The sequence below is a fragment of the Mus caroli genome, unplaced genomic scaffold, assembly GCF_978045245.1.
Source record: "Mus caroli unplaced genomic scaffold, Mus_caroli_1 scaffold_11, whole genome shotgun sequence".
In the NCBI taxonomy this organism is placed as follows: Eukaryota; Metazoa; Chordata; class Mammalia; order Rodentia; family Muridae; genus Mus; species Mus caroli.
The window spans coordinates 53089655-53106610 of record NW_028227266.1 but is presented as its reverse complement, the minus strand read 5'-3'; the positions used below and the strand labels follow the sequence as shown (position 1 = coordinate 53106610).

Genomic DNA, 16956 nt, shown 5'->3' with positions numbered 1-16956 from the left:
GAGAGGTCAAGAGACCCCAGAACACCTACCTTGTCACCGTCTATTCCTGGGACACATGGGTTTGCAGCTGGCAGTGAGACCAAGAGAAATCTATAACGGCCACAAAAGGAAATCTATGACGGTCACTATGGCAAGCCAGATCCTCTAGTTATTCCAACTTTGCTTATAAAAGTATTTATTTACTCTGCTGGGAATCGCAGCCTGGGCCTTAGGTATGCTAGACAAGCACTCTACTGCTGAGCTATAACCATCAGCATTTGTCTGTTTTCTCAAGGAGCATCTCTAGCATAGTCTAAAGAAAGTAGCGAAAATAATATAAAACCTCCCAGATATCATCACCCTGCGTCCACCATGGGGAACTCCTTGCTAATATTGTTTCCATCCCAAGCCATCTAGTCCCTCTTAACTGTATGCTGTGTGTGTGTGTGTGTGTGTGAGACACATAGACACACACACACACACACACACACACACACACAGAGCATCGTGCTGAAAATAGTTACTTTAAGAGCATAAACTTCCATGGTCCCCTTTTGAGTTACACTAGAGCTGGCACATGTGATAGGCCCCCAGCCCTCCTCAGAGCTGTACCTTCCAGAAAGCCAGGGCCAGAAATTTGACCCTTTTTTCCTGCCATGGTGACAATGCCTGATCCCGTCTGGTCTGTAGCCTAGAGGTTTCCAGAGTTCAGGGAGGCTCTGGGCGAGGCATCGAGGCATCGACGCCCCTCCCACGACCTGCCTTGGCCTCCTAGACTCCCCGCCCTGCGGCTGCTAACAGCGCTTGGCTGCCTGGGGTTCGTGCACTCGGGCGCGCAAGTGCGCGGGAGCTCGGCGGCGCGAAGCCGGGAGGAACCCCGCGTTCTCCGCACTAGCATAGCTGTGCTTGGGTGGTGGTCGGCACCAGAGTGTCTCCGGTCCTGTCCATGCGGTCTTCAGACATGGGTGTTGTGCTGCTCCCGCCGCCGCTGTCCATGCTGATGCTGGTGCTGCTGCTGCTGCCAGGTACAAGCGGGGAGCGGTCGGTCCGGAGCCTAGGCTGGCTGCGGGCGGTGGCCATCGGGCGGCGGGTGGGTCTCCTGTGCAAGGCTGCAGCCCAGGGCTCTGTTTTCCGCACGACTTTAACCACCAGAGCCTTAGAAGTCTAGGCACCCACTTGCCTTGAATCTCAGCGTGGCCCCACGGTTCTGCCTGTGCACGCGCATCCCAGTCCCTATCACTGAGTCCCTTGGCTACTCCTTTGTTCCCAAACCTGCTAGTTAGCTGAGGCTCGAGGCTAGCCCAGAACCGGCCCTCTGCTTCTGCTAGGGAGATAGAGGTTTGGGTCCTGGTCCCGAACGTCGCCCTGCAGCCCCGCTTCCAGCATCTGCCTCCTCCCACCGCTTGGTTTTATGTGGGAAAACATGCGGCCAAAGAAGGCTAAATATTTGTCTAAAGCTACCGGGTCGTTTTGGAGCTGGGGCTGGACCAAGCCTCTGGTTCTGGTCATCGGGTCTCTGCGCAAAATGATCGCGTTGCCTAGAGACCTTCGACGTGATCGCTCCTCCCAGGCCGTCGTGGAGGCTCTACGGGGAAGCCTATTAGGAGAAAAGCCCTTCCAGAGACCCAGGATGGCTGGCGGGTGAAGCAGAAAAGCAGCTATGATGTTCCCCTGAAGGCGGTCAGAGCATGCAGGGGCGAGGGGGACGACACCAGCTGTGCATCATCACAGTCTGCTCCACTGCATGGGTCCTGCTTAAATCTAAATCACAGCCTGAAGAAAATAAGTTACACCCCCCCCCCAAGACTGTACCTAGACTGACCCTAGTACTGTAAGCAGGCAGCTTGAGCCAAGATGTCTTGCTTAGTTGGAGTGGATTTGTTAACAAAGGATGCCCAGGGACCAGAGGTAAGGGCTGGGATGAGGATGTGAAGACAGCCCAGCCAGGAACCCGGTAGGCATCTTGGCTCCTAAGATATGATAACCGAGCCCCTGCAGAATTTGGAGAGAATGAAGGGGCTGTAGTCTCTGGCACGGTGGAAAACAGGGCTCCTGGCCTGGGGGAACCCCGAGTGGCTCCACCCCAGGGTGAGTCATCTTTCCACTTGGGCAGCAGGAGAACCACAACCTTCCTTGGAGGAACAATAAAGGTTTGAGCCGCTAATAGCTCTTTTTTTTTTTCCTCTTAGAAAGCAAGGTTAGGTGGTTATGTAAAGGTTAGAGTTTTATTAAGAAAACAAAAACCAAAACCAACCAAACAAGAAACCAGTATCTGGTTCTCCTGGGAAAGGCACTTCCCACCCAGCCTTATGACCCGCGTTAGATTCCCAGGACCCACATTGTGGAAGGAGAGAACTGAGTCACCCTCGGAGCCTGCCCACCACATGCCACAGCATTCACCCTCCTCCATTAATGTAATGAAAAAAAATTAAAGAAGAAAATAAGGAAGTCTTTACTTAGATTTAAGAGAGAGAAGGAGGGAGAAAGCTAAGAAAATGGCAGGAATACACACAGAGACCGTGTAGATTCTCTGATGAGGATCCCACCAAGCTAACAGTTCTCCAGCACTTGCCTCATGCCAGGGACTGAAGCACTTCACTTCCACCTTTGAGGTGCATTCATGCATACTCTTTATTTTGATAGTTCAGAAACGATGGTTCAGAGAGTTTAAGCTACTAGCCTAAGCGCACACAGCTTCCCCGGGTTTGCCGGGATTTTCCTTAGATGTAGCCAATTTCAGAACTCAGGCTTCTAAACCACTGAATGTGCACGACCTCAGCTTCCTAGCCTGTAACTTCCAGGGAACATTACTAGCCCGGAAGCCCGCGTTTGCAGAGTACCCTGGCAGACGGCAGTCTGTGGGCAGGCTGCCCTCTCTGGGAGAGGTGCATTTCCTCAGGGACTGACAGGGATACCTCCTTCAGTGGCCAGCGCCTCGGAAGCTGAGCACCGCCTGTTCCAGTACCTGTTCGAAGATTACAACGAGATCATCCGGCCAGTGGCTAACGTGTCCCATCCTGTCATCATCCAGTTTGAGGTGTCTATGTCTCAGCTGGTGAAGGTGGTAAGTGCTGGGGCCACACGATGTGCCCCTGGGGCTCTAGGGGAGTCTTCTGCCTTATTTTGGTCAGTCACCTGTCAACTTCAATCTCACTTTCTAGGATGAAGTAAACCAGATCATGGAAACCAACCTGTGGCTGAAGCAAGTAAGTACCCAGGTTCTGTGTACTGCTGCCCCCTGGTGGTGATTGCTTTATTTGTTGCTGGGGGAAAAGGGGAACTGGACTGGACACTACTCCTGGACCCGGGACAGGGTCACCTCACTGCTCTTGAGGGCTGACTCCCTCACTCACGTCACAGACAGACAAGCTACATCCTGGAGAGAGAATTCTCTCCATAGCCCCCCTACAAAACTGTACAAGCTGGGTGTGGTGGCTCAAGCCTTTGATCCCTGCACTCAGAAGACAGAGGGAGGTAGATCTTTGTGAGTTCAATGCCAGCCTGATATATATAGCAAGTTTCAGGACAGCTAGAGCTATGTAGAGGGACATTAGTCCCCCGCCCCCCCCCAAAAAAACCCAAAACCAACCAACCAAACAAAGCTGGTTTGGTCTACAGAATGAGTTCCAGGCCAGCCAGAACCACACACACACTGGACCCCTGCCCCCCAATTCTGGTAACACTTGCGAAGACATCCTTCCTTTCTCTGGCAAAGCCAGAGGTGGGTTCTGTTGCATTGTGCGTAGGGCAGGAGCAGAGCACTGGTGTTCTGTTCCCACATGTCCTCCCTAGGGAAGCTTTGGCCAGATCTTTTGGGAGACATCACAACATCTGCCAGCTCAGCCAGCCTAGCACTCAGCTCCTACAAGCCTTTGTTTGAAGAGGCTGGTGAGCCAAGTGAAGCGTCCCACCTACATGTTCCTCTGTGGCCACAGCCCCACCCTGCTTCCTTCTGGTGGTCTGTGCTCAACACTTTTATGGTCCTGTGGAATCACGGCTCCATTCTGAGGGGGGGAAACTCTTTTAGTTAGAAAGGATTATTCTGCTTTTTTGAGATGGGGGAGGGTATCCCATGTATTTCATGACAGCCTCAAGCTCACTGTGTGGCTGAGGACCTTGAACTCCTGGCCCTTCATCTTCCTAATGCTTGGATTATAGGAGTATGTCCCCATGCCTGGTTTATGCGTTGGTTGGGACTGAGCCTGTTAGATAAGCATCCTATCAAGTAAGCTAAGTCTCTACCCCACATATTCTGTGTGTGTGTGTGTGCGTGTGTGTGTGTGCATGTGTGTGTGCATGTGTGTGTGTGCGTGTGTGCATGTGTGTGTGTGCATGTGTGTGTATGTTTGTGTGTGTGTATGTGCATGTGTGTGTGTGCATGTGTGTGCCTGTGTGTGTGTGTGCATGTGTGTGTGTGCATGTGTGTGTGTGCATGTGTGTGTGTGTGCATGTGTGTGTGTGCATGTGTGTGTGTGCATGTGTGTGTGCATGTGTGCGTGTGTGTTTGCGTGTGTTTGTGTGTGTGTATGTGCATGTGTGTGTGTGCGTGCCTGTGTGTGTGTGTGTGCGTGTGCCTAGGCACATGTGTGAGGGTGTGCATATATGTGTGTGCATGAATTTGGAGGTCAGACGTTGATAGAGCCTGTCTTCCATGATCAGTCATTGCATCATTTGTTGAAACAAGGTGTCTCACTGAGCCTAGAGCTCAATGATTCTGTTGGTCTAGGGAGCCATCTTACCTCAGGGATTGTGTCTCTGCCTCCCTGAGATTATGAAGTGGGAGGGTTGTATGCTCAGGGATTCCATCTCTGCTGAGGATCCTCACACTTATGCAACAAATCCCTTATTCACCGACTCACCCCTCTTTTCCTATTTGAGACACGATCTCATAGTGCATGGCCTAGGACTCCCTATGTAGCTTAAGCTGGCCTTGAACTCACAACCCTCTTGCCTCAGTCTCATGCCACTACACCTGGCTGGTAAGTGATTTCAAAGTATGTTAAAAAAAAAAAAAAAAGGGGAGTTTAATGTATGAACCTAGTAGAAATCCAGAAGGCTGCCATCTTGGCTAATGTGATCGAAAGCAATGATTAATGGCTCCCGTTTGGTTGATAAGGATTAAGCTCCCAGTCATGAAGGCTGACTAGAGAGCAGGGGCAACCTGCAGCTTTAGCTCATGCTGTCTGCCCTGCTGCCCCCATGTTGCTCCCTTGGCCAACATTTTCTGCAGCAGGGAAATGGCTCAGTGACCCTAAGCAGGGGTGGCCTGTCACCATGGTGACCATAATGACATGTCTGTCAAGAGAAAGAAAACCTGGATGGTCCTTCTACTGTCTTCTCCCCACCTCCTTTGGTCAGATCTGGAATGACTACAAGCTGAAATGGAAACCCTCTGACTACCAAGGGGTGGAGTTCATGCGAGTCCCTGCAGAGAAGATCTGGAAACCAGACATCGTGCTTTACAACAAGTAAGGAGCTGACTGTCCCATACTCTTTTGGTCTGGAAGACTGGGCTCTGGGTCCTCCAGCCACTCACTATGCTTATAGTCTGGGCTTTTTTCGGCATTTTCTGAAAGGGGTCTGCTTACTCATTCACCCTGGGGCACTGGGCATCCGTTATGCAGTGGGTACCATAGACGCCAGTGAGCCACAGAGCTGCAGGATGCTGAGTGGTTCCTTCCATGTGTGGCTGGAAGAAGGGAAAGGTCACCAGAGAAAGCTGCTGGAAGGAAATGCCATTGAAGTGGGCCTTGAAGGTCACATGGGCTTTGGAAGAGGGGACCTGCAGCAGGGAAGGTCCGGGGACGCAGGAGAGTATGCCATGGGTAGCTAGAGTGACCTCACTATCTGCACTGTTGGGTATGAGGCTGGAGCAGCCCCGGTGTATGGTGTGGGGATCTGGGACACCAGGGGAGGGGCTTGCACGTGGCAGCGGACACTAGCTCTGCAGGCAGGGATGGGAGGAGATGGCTGTCTCACCCTCTTTGAGAGGGAATACTCGTGAGAGAAAATCAGGGCTGGGCAAGACTCAGAGGTTGTCCCAGGCTCCCAGGCTAGAGACCAGAATAATCACTGAGAAGCTGCTAAACACACATCTTCCTGGGGTTAAAACATTTTTTCTTTGTTTTTTTTTAGTGTCTTCTCTAAAGTTTATATACATATTGATATGTCTCCTTTATAAGTGCCATATTCTTTAGCATGGCTACCCAAAGGATTTTTATCAGTCTCTGTTCATTCCATTTCCTGCCACAGATAATTTTTTGTTCCGAGTGGTTCCGGAAGAGAGTTTTGTGGGGCATGGGGTGTTGAGAGTTCTGAGATCTCATCGCTTCTTGGCCTTTTAGTTAAGATCAGTGTGCAGAGTTCTGAGATCTCTACAAAGCTGCCCCAGCCTCGACTGACTTCACTGCACCCCTCTGTGTATTCTCACTGTAATGATTTCTTTACATTTGTTTATTTGTGTTGGAGGTGCAGTACCCTCGTGCTGGGATTGTCAGTGCTCATCACAGAAGCTTCTCCGTATGGTCCTTTTCTTCGAGAGGTGGCTATTTCTTCTATGTTTATGACCCTGGAACTCACTCTTTGGACCTTGAGACCCCATTTTTTCCTCCCTATGTTACCCCCATTCAGCAGCTAATCCTACCTAGCCCCTGGGTCTCATGATGCTCTGGCCCTATGCCCTCAAATGCTGACATTCATGAGACACCTGAACCATCGCTAATGGTGTGGATAGTGGGCTTGTCCTGCTGTTGTAGGTGTCCCATTGTTCAGCTTTCACGAGTCTCTGCTGCCGCTGTGATTTTCTTTCTAGCTGTGCTCCATTTCCACACATAATCTTCTCATCTTCTCTTGTATGTAAGGACCTTTGCCGATCCCTTACACTTCTACTGCCTTTTCTCATTTTAACCAACTCAAGGAGTCCAGCGGTAGAGCAGCTCAGACCCTTGCTGCAGCTGTTGTTTCTTTGTCTCTGTTGCCACCCATTTCTTGAACTCCCTCCATATGTGTGATGGGTAGAGATTTTCACTTAGGTTTTCGGCCACTTGTTTGGTCAACAAATACAAGGGCGCCATGTGGCAAACACTGTGCCAGATTTTAGTCTCCTAGTGGGTCCCTGTGTTCTGTGACTCCTGGTGGCACACGTTTTTAAATCCCAACCTGCACAGCAAACAGGCCTTCTGGTATGGGCAGGCACAACCAGGGGCTTCTGTGGCTATAACAAGTGAACAGGATCCCCGGAGACCACAGGGATGAGCCGCTGAGTCAGAGCTGGCCTTCCTCTGGTACTTGTCCATTGAATACACACAGTTTGCTGATGCTTCACTTGGGGGCTGACGTTCTGAAAAGCCCAGGCTCTACCCACAGATGCTCCGTGGACCTTGAACAAATCAACCCTGTTCTTTGGCCTTCAGTGTTCTTTTCAGTGACATGACACAATTGAGCTATAGAAGAGGCATCCAGATACCCTGGAAAGACCAAGTAGTAAATAATAATAATAATAATAATAATAATAATAATAATAATAAATGTAAGAAAATTTAACATTTTTTGAAAGTAGAATTTGAGTAGATGCAGTTTCTGTCACAGCTATTCAGCTCTGTCCTTGTAGCTCGAAGTAGCCACTCAATAGACAACACATGTCAACAACTTTGTTCCAACAGAATCTTGTGGGAATCGTGATTAGGAAGAGAGCAGTGGTTAAAGCACTCCCTCAACATAATCATGAGGACCAAAATTTGAATTTCCCAGAACCCATGGAAGTGTGTGGCAGCCTTGGAAGGCAGAGACAGGGGCACTCCAGGCCATCACAAGTAAACCTTATTGCTACTCTGAGTTTGATTAAGCAACTCAGGGTAGGTAAGCTCTAGGTTTGACTGAGAGATCCTGCCTCAATGAATAAGGCCGAAAGAACAATCAAGGATGATTCCTGACATTGCTCTCAGACTCTACATGCACTGCATACAGGCTCACCCCACATATGTGCCCACATACACACAAATTTACATGCACATGTTTGCATAACACAAACACACACACACATGGAAGAAGAGAAAAATGGGTGGGAATATGGAGGGGATGTTTCTTAGTTATGGTTACTGTTGCTGTGATGAAACACCGTGACCAAAAGCAACTTGGGGAGGAAAGCATTTATTTCATTCACAGTTCAGCATAACAGCTCATCATCAAAAGCAGTGAGGACAGGAACTCATGCAGGGCAGGAACCTGGAGGCAGGAGCTGAAGCAGAAGCCAGAGGAGGGCTGCTTACTAGCTTGTTTCCCATGGCTTGCTCAGCCTGCTTTCTAATAGAACCCAAGACTACCAGCCTAGGGGTGGTCCCATCCACAAAGGGCTGGGCCCTCCCCCAGAATCAGTAATTAAGAAAATGCCCTTCAGGCTTTCCTACAGCCCAATCTTATGAAGACATTTTCTCAGTGAGACTCCTTCCTCACTGATGAGTCTAGTTTGTGTCAAGTTGACATAAAACTAGTCAGTGCAGGAAGGCTTCTGGCCATAGTTTCCCAACTCCAGGACTGGGCCCTGAGCTTTGAAGGTAGGTTCCTTAGTGCCTTGTTGAGCCTGGACACCCCAAGTAACCTTGTTCAGGAGGCCCCTGTATTCTATAGGGTCCTCAAGATTCTGCTCAGCTCTCATAGGGCTCTGGGGATGGGGTGTTGTACTGAGTCTAAGCAGAGCCCATCTGGAGACTGTATAGAGCTCTGCCCTCTCCTACTGCTCCTTTCCTCCAGAGTCATAAGGAATTAAGAATTTGGAGGGGTTAAGAATGTAGAAAGCCATTGGGCAGGCAGAAGTTAACCCTTGCCTTTAATCCCAGCATCCAGGAGGCAGAGGCAAGAGGATCTCTGAGTTTGAGGTGAGCCTGGTCTACAGAGTGAGTTTCAGGAAAGCCAGGGCTACACAGAGGAAACCCTGAATCAAAGGAGGAGGAGGAGGAGGAAGATGAAGATGAAGATGAAGAAAAAGAAGAAGAAAAGAGATAGAAAGATAGAAAGAGAGAGAGAAAGAAAGAAAGAGAGAGAGAGAGAGAGAAAGAAAGAAAGAAAGAAAGAAAGAAAGAAAGAAAGAAAGAAAGAAAGAAAGAAAGAAAGAGGAAGGGAGGAAGGAAAAGGAAAAGAAGACTGTGGAAAGCTGGTAGAGAAAGCCAGGCAGGGGCTCAGGCATTGAGTTGTCTCATGTAACAGCTGTTCTGCTCAATGGGAAAGACAGAGACCAGCAGGGAGGAATGAATTATACCGGAACATTTCTTTCCAACAGCAAATCATTTTTACACGACAATCAAAGGAGCATGAAAATCCTGAATGCCTCCCACTACAGAAGCTAAGAAACCCACAGAGCTGATGCTAGATGTCGAGAGCCTTCAGTGAACCAGGCATTGGTGCCCCACACCTGTAATCCCAGCATTCGGGAGGCTAAGGGGGAAGGATAGTGAGTTTGAGTCTAGTCTGAGCTACAGTAGCATGTTCTTATCTACAAAGGAAAAAATCCTTCAGTGGGAGGGACTCTTGGAGAACCACGTGACTTTTCTGTCAGACGACTTCTCTTGGCCACCAAGATGGAATGCGGAATACAAGCTCTACAGGGAACTACTGAGCTTGTCATGAGTTCATCTGTTAAGAAGTCAGTTTATAAACACGAACAAGATGATTCTAAGAAAACTGCATCATCTATATAAAAAGAAAGGCAGGTGCTCATGGCCAAAAGAAAGACTAGAAACATGGGGGTTGAGTGGGGGCAGCTAGAGAGGAAAGCAAAGGGGCTTGCTGGCTGAGTTTGATTTGAAAGTGTTGAACAAAGTCAGAAAACATGGTCTTCTATTGGAGAGTAGCGTAGGGAGGAAAGAGGGGCAGTGGCAGAATTGGGGTCTGGTGGAGAAAATGAGCTCCCTTGCTAGGGTGAGTTTTACAGCAGAAGCACCTATGGCTGGCCCATGGAACCATTCCCAGGTCTGCCGTGGGGTTTCACACATGGATAGAGCACTTGGTGGAGACAGGCTATAGAGGTGTTAACAAGGTCCTGCCTGCCTACTAGTATTCCCAATGGCTCCTGAGACACCCATCTCCAGGACAACATTCATCTCATCACAAAATCGGAGCCCAGTGGGGCCCATTTTGGGTACTTAGAAGTCTCTATAACATCAAGCTGGAAATTGTACATTCTGAAATGTACTGGGATATGATCGGCATGGCGGTGTGTGGTGGGGAGTCTAGGAGATGGGGAGAATGTACTAGGAGAAGCTGGGCTGGAGGTGATAAGTGTGGCAAATCATGTGCCAGCAGAGGCGGGGGTGGTGGTGGTGAATAACCAATGTGGGTGAGCATTGCTGGAGGAGGTCTAGCCTCAGTATCTTCACTGGAGAATGGGGCAATTGGCACAATGACTCTTATGGCCCGTTGATCTCTCATATCCCCTTGTTTTATAAATTGCCACTTGTTATCTTCTGCACGGGAAGCCAGGCTGGGTGGCTATAGAGGGATGACCGTGAATTGTGTGCCCCACTGTGTCTTCCCAGTGCCGATGGGGATTTCCAAGTGGATGACAAAACCAAAGCTCTACTCAAGTACACAGGAGAAGTGACTTGGATCCCTCCGGCTATCTTTAAGAGCTCGTGCAAAATCGATGTGACCTACTTCCCGTTCGACTACCAAAACTGCACCATGAAGTTCGGCTCCTGGTCCTACGACAAGGCAAAGATCGACCTGGTCCTCATTGGCTCCTCCATGAACCTCAAGGACTACTGGGAAAGTGGCGAGTGGGCCATCATTAAAGCCCCGGGCTACAAACATGAAATCAAGTACAACTGCTGTGAGGAGATCTACCAAGACATCACGTACTCGCTGTACATTCGCCGCCTGCCGCTGTTCTACACCATCAACCTCATCATTCCGTGCCTGCTCATCTCCTTCCTCACTGTGCTCGTCTTCTACCTGCCCTCCGACTGTGGGGAGAAGGTGACGCTTTGCATCTCCGTGCTCCTCTCCCTGACTGTCTTTCTCCTCGTGATCACCGAGACCATCCCTTCCACCTCACTGGTCATCCCCTTGATCGGGGAGTACCTCCTCTTCACTATGATTTTTGTCACCTTGTCCATCGTCATCACAGTCTTTGTGCTCAATGTGCACTACAGAACTCCGACCACACACACAATGCCCACTTGGGTCAAGGCTGTGTTTTTGAACCTTCTCCCCAGGGTCATGTTTATGACTAGGCCGACCAGCACCGAGGAAGACGCCCCAAAGGCGAGGAACTTCTACGGTGCTGAGCTCTCAAACCTGAACTGCTTCAGCCGTGCAGACTCCAAAAGCTGCAAGGAAGGCTACCCCTGCCAAGATGGGACATGTGGCTATTGCCACCACCGTAGGGTAAAAATCTCAAATTTCAGTGCCAACCTCACAAGAAGCTCCAGTTCTGAGTCTGTTGATGCGGTGTTGTCCCTGTCTGCTCTGTCACCAGAAATCAAAGAAGCCATCCAAAGTGTGAAGTATATTGCTGAAAATATGAAAGCACAGAATGTAGCCAAAGAGGCAAGTATGGTTTTTATTATGGCTTCCTTGTGCAGTGATGCATAGGGCAGAGGTTAGAAAATTAGACTCTTGGGGGGTGGGGCAGATTGCCCAGCAATTAAGGGGACTTGTATCCTTGGTAAGGATACAAACTTGGTTTCTAGCACCCACATCAGGTGGCCCACAATGCCCATAACTCTAGTTCTGGGAAATCCAACACCCTCCTTTGGTCTCCTCAGATAAACACACACACACACACACACACACACACACACACACACACAGAGAGAGAGAGAGAGAGAGAGAGAGAGAGAGAGAGAGAGAGAGAGAGAGATTAGCCTTGAGTCAGAAGCTGTGTTCAGACCAGTTAGATGCCCTTGGATAGATTATTCACCTCACTTGAAGTCCAGGCTGGCCTTGAACTCACAATTATACTGTCTCAGCTTCCTCTGTAGTGGGATTCCAGGACTGTGTCATTGTATCTTGTCTCAGATTTACACAGGGATAAGGGTCATTTCTTAAATCAACATTGATATTAAAAGTATTGATCATCAAGGAGTCTGCTGAAGCAACCCCGAGACTGCACTGTCTTTATCCCCATTTTTCAGATGAGGACATTGATACCAAGGGAGATGAAATTTGCTCAGACCAGAAAGGAGCAGGGCTTGATTAAAACTAAAGTTTGTCACCTTTTTCTACAGGCTGTCTTCTATAGCCTAGGGGATGTTGTTATTTGTCCTGTAGAGGGATGTGTAAGACTCAGGTTGTGGACCTGAGTGCTTATAGACAGGTCTCATGAATTCAAATAGAGTCACTTATGTCAAACAGGGCATTAGGATTCTAACTTGGCCACAACTGTGACTTCATGGTGTCACAGAAAGGACACATTTACTCAAGCTTATAATGGTGAAATAGAAACCACATCTCCCAGGCCATTTCAGTGTGCTTAATTGAATTACAGAATTACATGCTGCTGCTTCATTATGTGATCATTGCTTCAGATCAGTTGACTCCTGCGCTCTCTCTCAGCGCAATTGTGGTTTCTCTGCTTTCTGAATTGTCTGGGAGTTTAATTACCATAGATTCTCCTTCCTGTTTCAAGCCTAAATTGAAGCTCATTATATACAATTATTCTTGCTCTTTCTTCCATCTTTGGCTGTACCGTCAGCCATTATGTCTGCTGTTCAGCCTGTCTGGCCATACAACTGAGGATGTCATTTGGTAAGGTGGGCAGTTTAAAGGGAAGTAGGGACAAAGAAAAATGTTAGGCTTGCCCGATGGGGTTATTTCACGTTTGGAACAGATGTTACACGGAAATTAGAATCTAAAACAAGCATTAGTACTTTGAAACAATGTTAAATGATGTTGGGTTAAAGTCATCATTCTAACAAAGGCTCCAGACCCTCCTGTAGAGGTATATTAGCTTTAATAACTGGAATTCAATTTAGAGAAAAAATAGATTTTACACACACACTTCTGAGTGGTGGTACATACTTGTAATCACAGCTCTCAGGAGGCTGTGACAGGGTGATGAACAATTTGAGCCCTACCTAAACTGTGTAGACATGAAGACCAGACCTTGCCTTGAAAGAAAAATGTATTCTCATTAGAAACAGAGCTAACATAGCACATATTTTTCTTCTGTTCCTCCACTACATGAAACCTGAGGTTAGTAGATATATTAGTACTTTTCCTATTGCTGTGACCATTTGCCTGATAAGAAGCAACCTAAGGGAGGGTTTATTTGGACTTACTGCTCTAGGGAAAATGGTCCATCATGCAGTCATGGTGGCAGGAGCATGAGGCAGCTGGTCACAGTGCATCCAAGGCCATGAAGCAGAGAGATGAAGGCCACCATTCAATTTACTCTCCCATTTGTACTCTTCTAGGACCCTAGCACAGGGAAAGATGCCGACCATGGTTAGGGTAGGTCTTTCCACCTTCATCAGTCTAATCTAGATAGTCCCTCATGGTCACCTCCAGAGGCAAACCTAATTAGATAATCTCCCCTGAGTATGCCCAGTGGCTTGTCTCCTAGGTGATTGTAGATCCTGTCAAGATGACAAATCTATGGTATTAACCATCACCATAGATTTCCTCAGATCATATCAATAAGTAAAAAAAATATTTCTTATATATTAAAATGGCTTCTTTACCTTACAAGACTTAATACTGAAAACTGACCCTTCTCCTTCATGTTCCATTTTCTCTTATTTTTTGTTTTCCAGATTCAAGATGATTGGAAGTATGTTGCCATGGTGATTGATCGCATTTTTCTCTGGGTTTTCATCCTGGTGTGCATTTTAGGAACTGCAGGATTATTTCTGCAACCCTTGATGGCCAGAGATGACACATAAACTGAGACCTGTTCGCCAAGGCTCACCTGTGCTGATGCAAGGGCACTTTCTCAATAGCACCACACTTTATCCGATCACTGGCTTGGAGTTTGCTATTTCAAGGGTTATTTTCAACTCATCTTGATTTTTTTTTTTTTTGTAAAAAAGAAATGTGGGAGAAAATGTCTAGTTATTTATTAAGGATAAATGAACATTTTACTATCCCCATGATTGAAAACTAGATAGATTTTTTTTCTGTTCATAAATATTAAATCCATGGGCTCGGGATCTCTATAGAACTCAGTCGTTCAGCCCATAAACTACTTGAAGTTATAGAGTATTCCAGCAGCACCCCATCACTTCCATTCTTTACTATTTTTCCAAAGGCTTACACCTCAATTTTGTTGCTGCTAAACCCCACATATCAGACCCTGAGATGTGACGCCTGGTCTCACACTCATTGTTAGTAAACTACCATAGTCTGTTCAAGTTGCTAATTTAGAAGAACATCCCATAGAGCCCTGAAAGACTTTAATCCCAGCACTCAAGAGGTAGAGTCAGAGGCAGGTTGGATCTCTGTGGATTCCAGGCCAGCCTGGTTTAGTTAGTGAGCTCCAGCCCAACCATGGCTGCATAGTGAAACACTGTCTCAAAACAACAAGATCACAAAAACTGGGCAGCTAAACACAAAGTTATTTCTCATAGTTTAGGATCTTGAGAAGTCTAGGATCAAGGTGCCAGCAAGACTGTCTGCGGAGGAGTCTTCTTCATAAAGCATACCTTCCAGTGTGTCTCCATGCGGCTGAAAGGGCTAGTGTTTCTGGAATCTTAATTCCCTTTGTCAAGGCATGCCCTCGTGACCTAAAACCCCAAACACTACTGCATGGTAGGTTCGCACATGAGCTGCAGGGAGTCATCCAGACTCTAGGATGTCAGGGTAAGGCTTCACTACTATAGCACTAGGGTTTGGGCTCCCTAGAGTCAAGTTGGGATGAGAGATGTGTGGACTTCGGCAGCCGATGGTTCCTGCCCTCTAGGATGCCAATACAGGCCTGTGTGCTTCGGTTGTCAGAGCACCCAGAATGTAGGACGTTGTCAAAATTAGTTATGCTTGAGAAGCTATTTGAGCGAATTGAGTTTCCCATATTACATTTCCAAATCTAAACCACAACTCCTAGAGTTCACAGAGACCATTTTGAGTATTCTCACTAGTTTTTTTTTTCCTATGCAAAAATAAAACCTGACAATTGCAATTCACTGTGGCTCATACTTCAGTAAGTCAAAAGGAAGTGTGTTCTATGAAGTTTGTTGGCTTACAAATGTCTCAACAGTGATTGAGATATAGGAGATGGGGGATATATACAAACTAAGATAGCTAACAGCAATTTACATTAAACTAGTTTTTATTAGTGTTTCCTCATATTGTTAAGCACCTGAGATAATAAATTTTAAAGGAGGAAATGTGTATTTGGGCTCATGGTTTCAGTCCACAGCCACTCATGTGGTCTATTCCTTTTGGGCTTGTGATGAGACAATACTTCATAGTAAAAAGTGTATGATTCATCAATGACATTCACCCCAAAGCAGCCTGGAAGCAGAAAGAATGGGGAAGAAGCTGGGCTCCTGTTTTTCCAAGAGGGATGCACTCCCAATGACCAAGCTCCTTTCTTCTTAGAGGTGCCACACCTCCGAGTAGCACCAAATAGGCTGATGACCAAACCTTTGATACACTGGCCTTTGGCACTTACTCAGAATGTGGCCTGGTTTCCAAAGACTTATGTCCATTTCATAATTTGTTTTTTGCAAGAGTTCCCAAAGTCTTAACTGCTTCAGAATTGTTCCATAGTCCATGTCAAACTCGGCAGAGAAGCTATAAAAAGATTATAAATACCCAGGATACACTGACACTAGGTAAACATTTCTATTCCACAAAGGAGCACAGATGTGTAGAAAAGATCAGATCAAAGCAAGAGCAAATAAGCAGGGCAGACATCTGGCCTCTGGCACACACAGTGGCAGTGTGTGAAATCCCAGGGGTGCAGGCAGTCCTGTTCCTACAGACTGGCTGACTGCATGCAGCCCCTGTGCCTGTTCTCTAGGGCTGGCTGAACTTACCTCACACAGCTCTCCTCAGCAGGCACTCCACAGTTTGTCACCCCTTGCTTTCTGGGGTCTCCATTGTAGATTCAGCTTCATACTCTTGTTTCCAACATATTGCCAGTTTGAGAGCTGATAACCTCTGAAATCTTTGTGGAAACCTCCAGGATGCCACAACTCTTGCACTTTGCATGTCTGTAAAATTGGCATTATGTGGATGACGGCCAGGTTTGCACAAGCTATATAGGGCCTACTCGAGCATCTGCAGATGAGGAAGGAGTTTCAGGGCAACATTTTCTAGATTGCCTTATGGAAGGAGGCTGTCCTGGGTCTATTTAGGAAAAATGTCTGCATTCTTTGAGCTTGCAACAGGCACAAGTCTGAATGATTCACAGTATTGTATTATCCTGGTGCCAAGCACGTGACTTCCCCTTTAAAATATATTTTTACTCATTGAGAATTTCATACATATTTTGATCATACTCATCCTCTCCTCTTACCACTTCCCAGACACATCCTCTCTTCTTGACTCATTCAACTTTGTGTCCTTTAAAAGTGATAATAAAAAAATACATTTATCAGACCAATTTGGGTTGCCCAAGCATTCTTGGGTATATGGCCTCCCATTGGAATGTGGTCAGCTTACCCGGGGCTACTCTCTTAGCAAAACATGACTCTTTCTCTAGTGTCTAGCAACTGCCAGCAGTCAGTCAGCTAGGAGCAGGACTTCACGCCCAGCTTTGCTCTTTGTGATGAGATTTTATCTAATTGTATCAGATATCTTGGCCTTGCACAGGTCTTGTGCATGTTATCACAACCCCATGAGCTCATATGTGTAGCTGCCCTTCAGAAAACACATTCCTTGTAGTCATCCAACATCTCTGGGCCTTACACTCTTTACTGTCTTCTGAAGTGGTCTCTGAGCCTTGGGAAGAAAGGGTGTGGTATACCGTGTCTCATTTAGGCCTGAGGATTCTACAGTTGCTTATGCTCTACACCATGGCCAAGTGGCTGAGAGATGTAT

The 16956-nt window shown here is 47.3% G+C and overlaps 1 protein-coding gene across 1 annotated transcript; it reads left to right on the top strand.

Annotated features, from left to right (window-relative positions):
* The first annotated feature begins 801 nt into the window (after positions 1 to 801).
* Chrna3 (cholinergic receptor nicotinic alpha 3 subunit) lies at positions 802 to 15191 on the top strand. Its single transcript, XM_021171529.3, has 6 exons — positions 802 to 1004; positions 2904 to 3043; positions 3141 to 3185; positions 5338 to 5447; positions 10509 to 11520; positions 13728 to 15191. Exons 1-6 carry the CDS (start codon positions 926 to 928, stop codon positions 13854 to 13856), a joined length of 1515 nt encoding a protein of 504 aa, XP_021027188.1. The 5' UTR covers positions 802 to 925; the 3' UTR covers positions 13857 to 15191.
* The last annotated feature ends 1765 nt before the right edge of the window (positions 15192 to 16956 follow it).

Bases quoted from the DNA above. Each gene is read 5' to 3' on its own strand.
- Chrna3 (XM_021171529.3), top strand. From the start codon at position 926: ATGCGGTCTTCAGACATGGGTGTTGTGCTGCTCCCGCCGCCGCTGTCC. The intron at 1,005-2,903 runs GTACAAGCGGGG...TACCTCCTTCAG, and splicing joins GGTGCTGCTGCTGCTGCCAG to TGGCCAGCGCCTCGGAAGCT. The intron at 3,186-5,337 runs GTAAGTACCCAG...TCCTTTGGTCAG, and splicing joins CCAACCTGTGGCTGAAGCAA to ATCTGGAATGACTACAAGCT.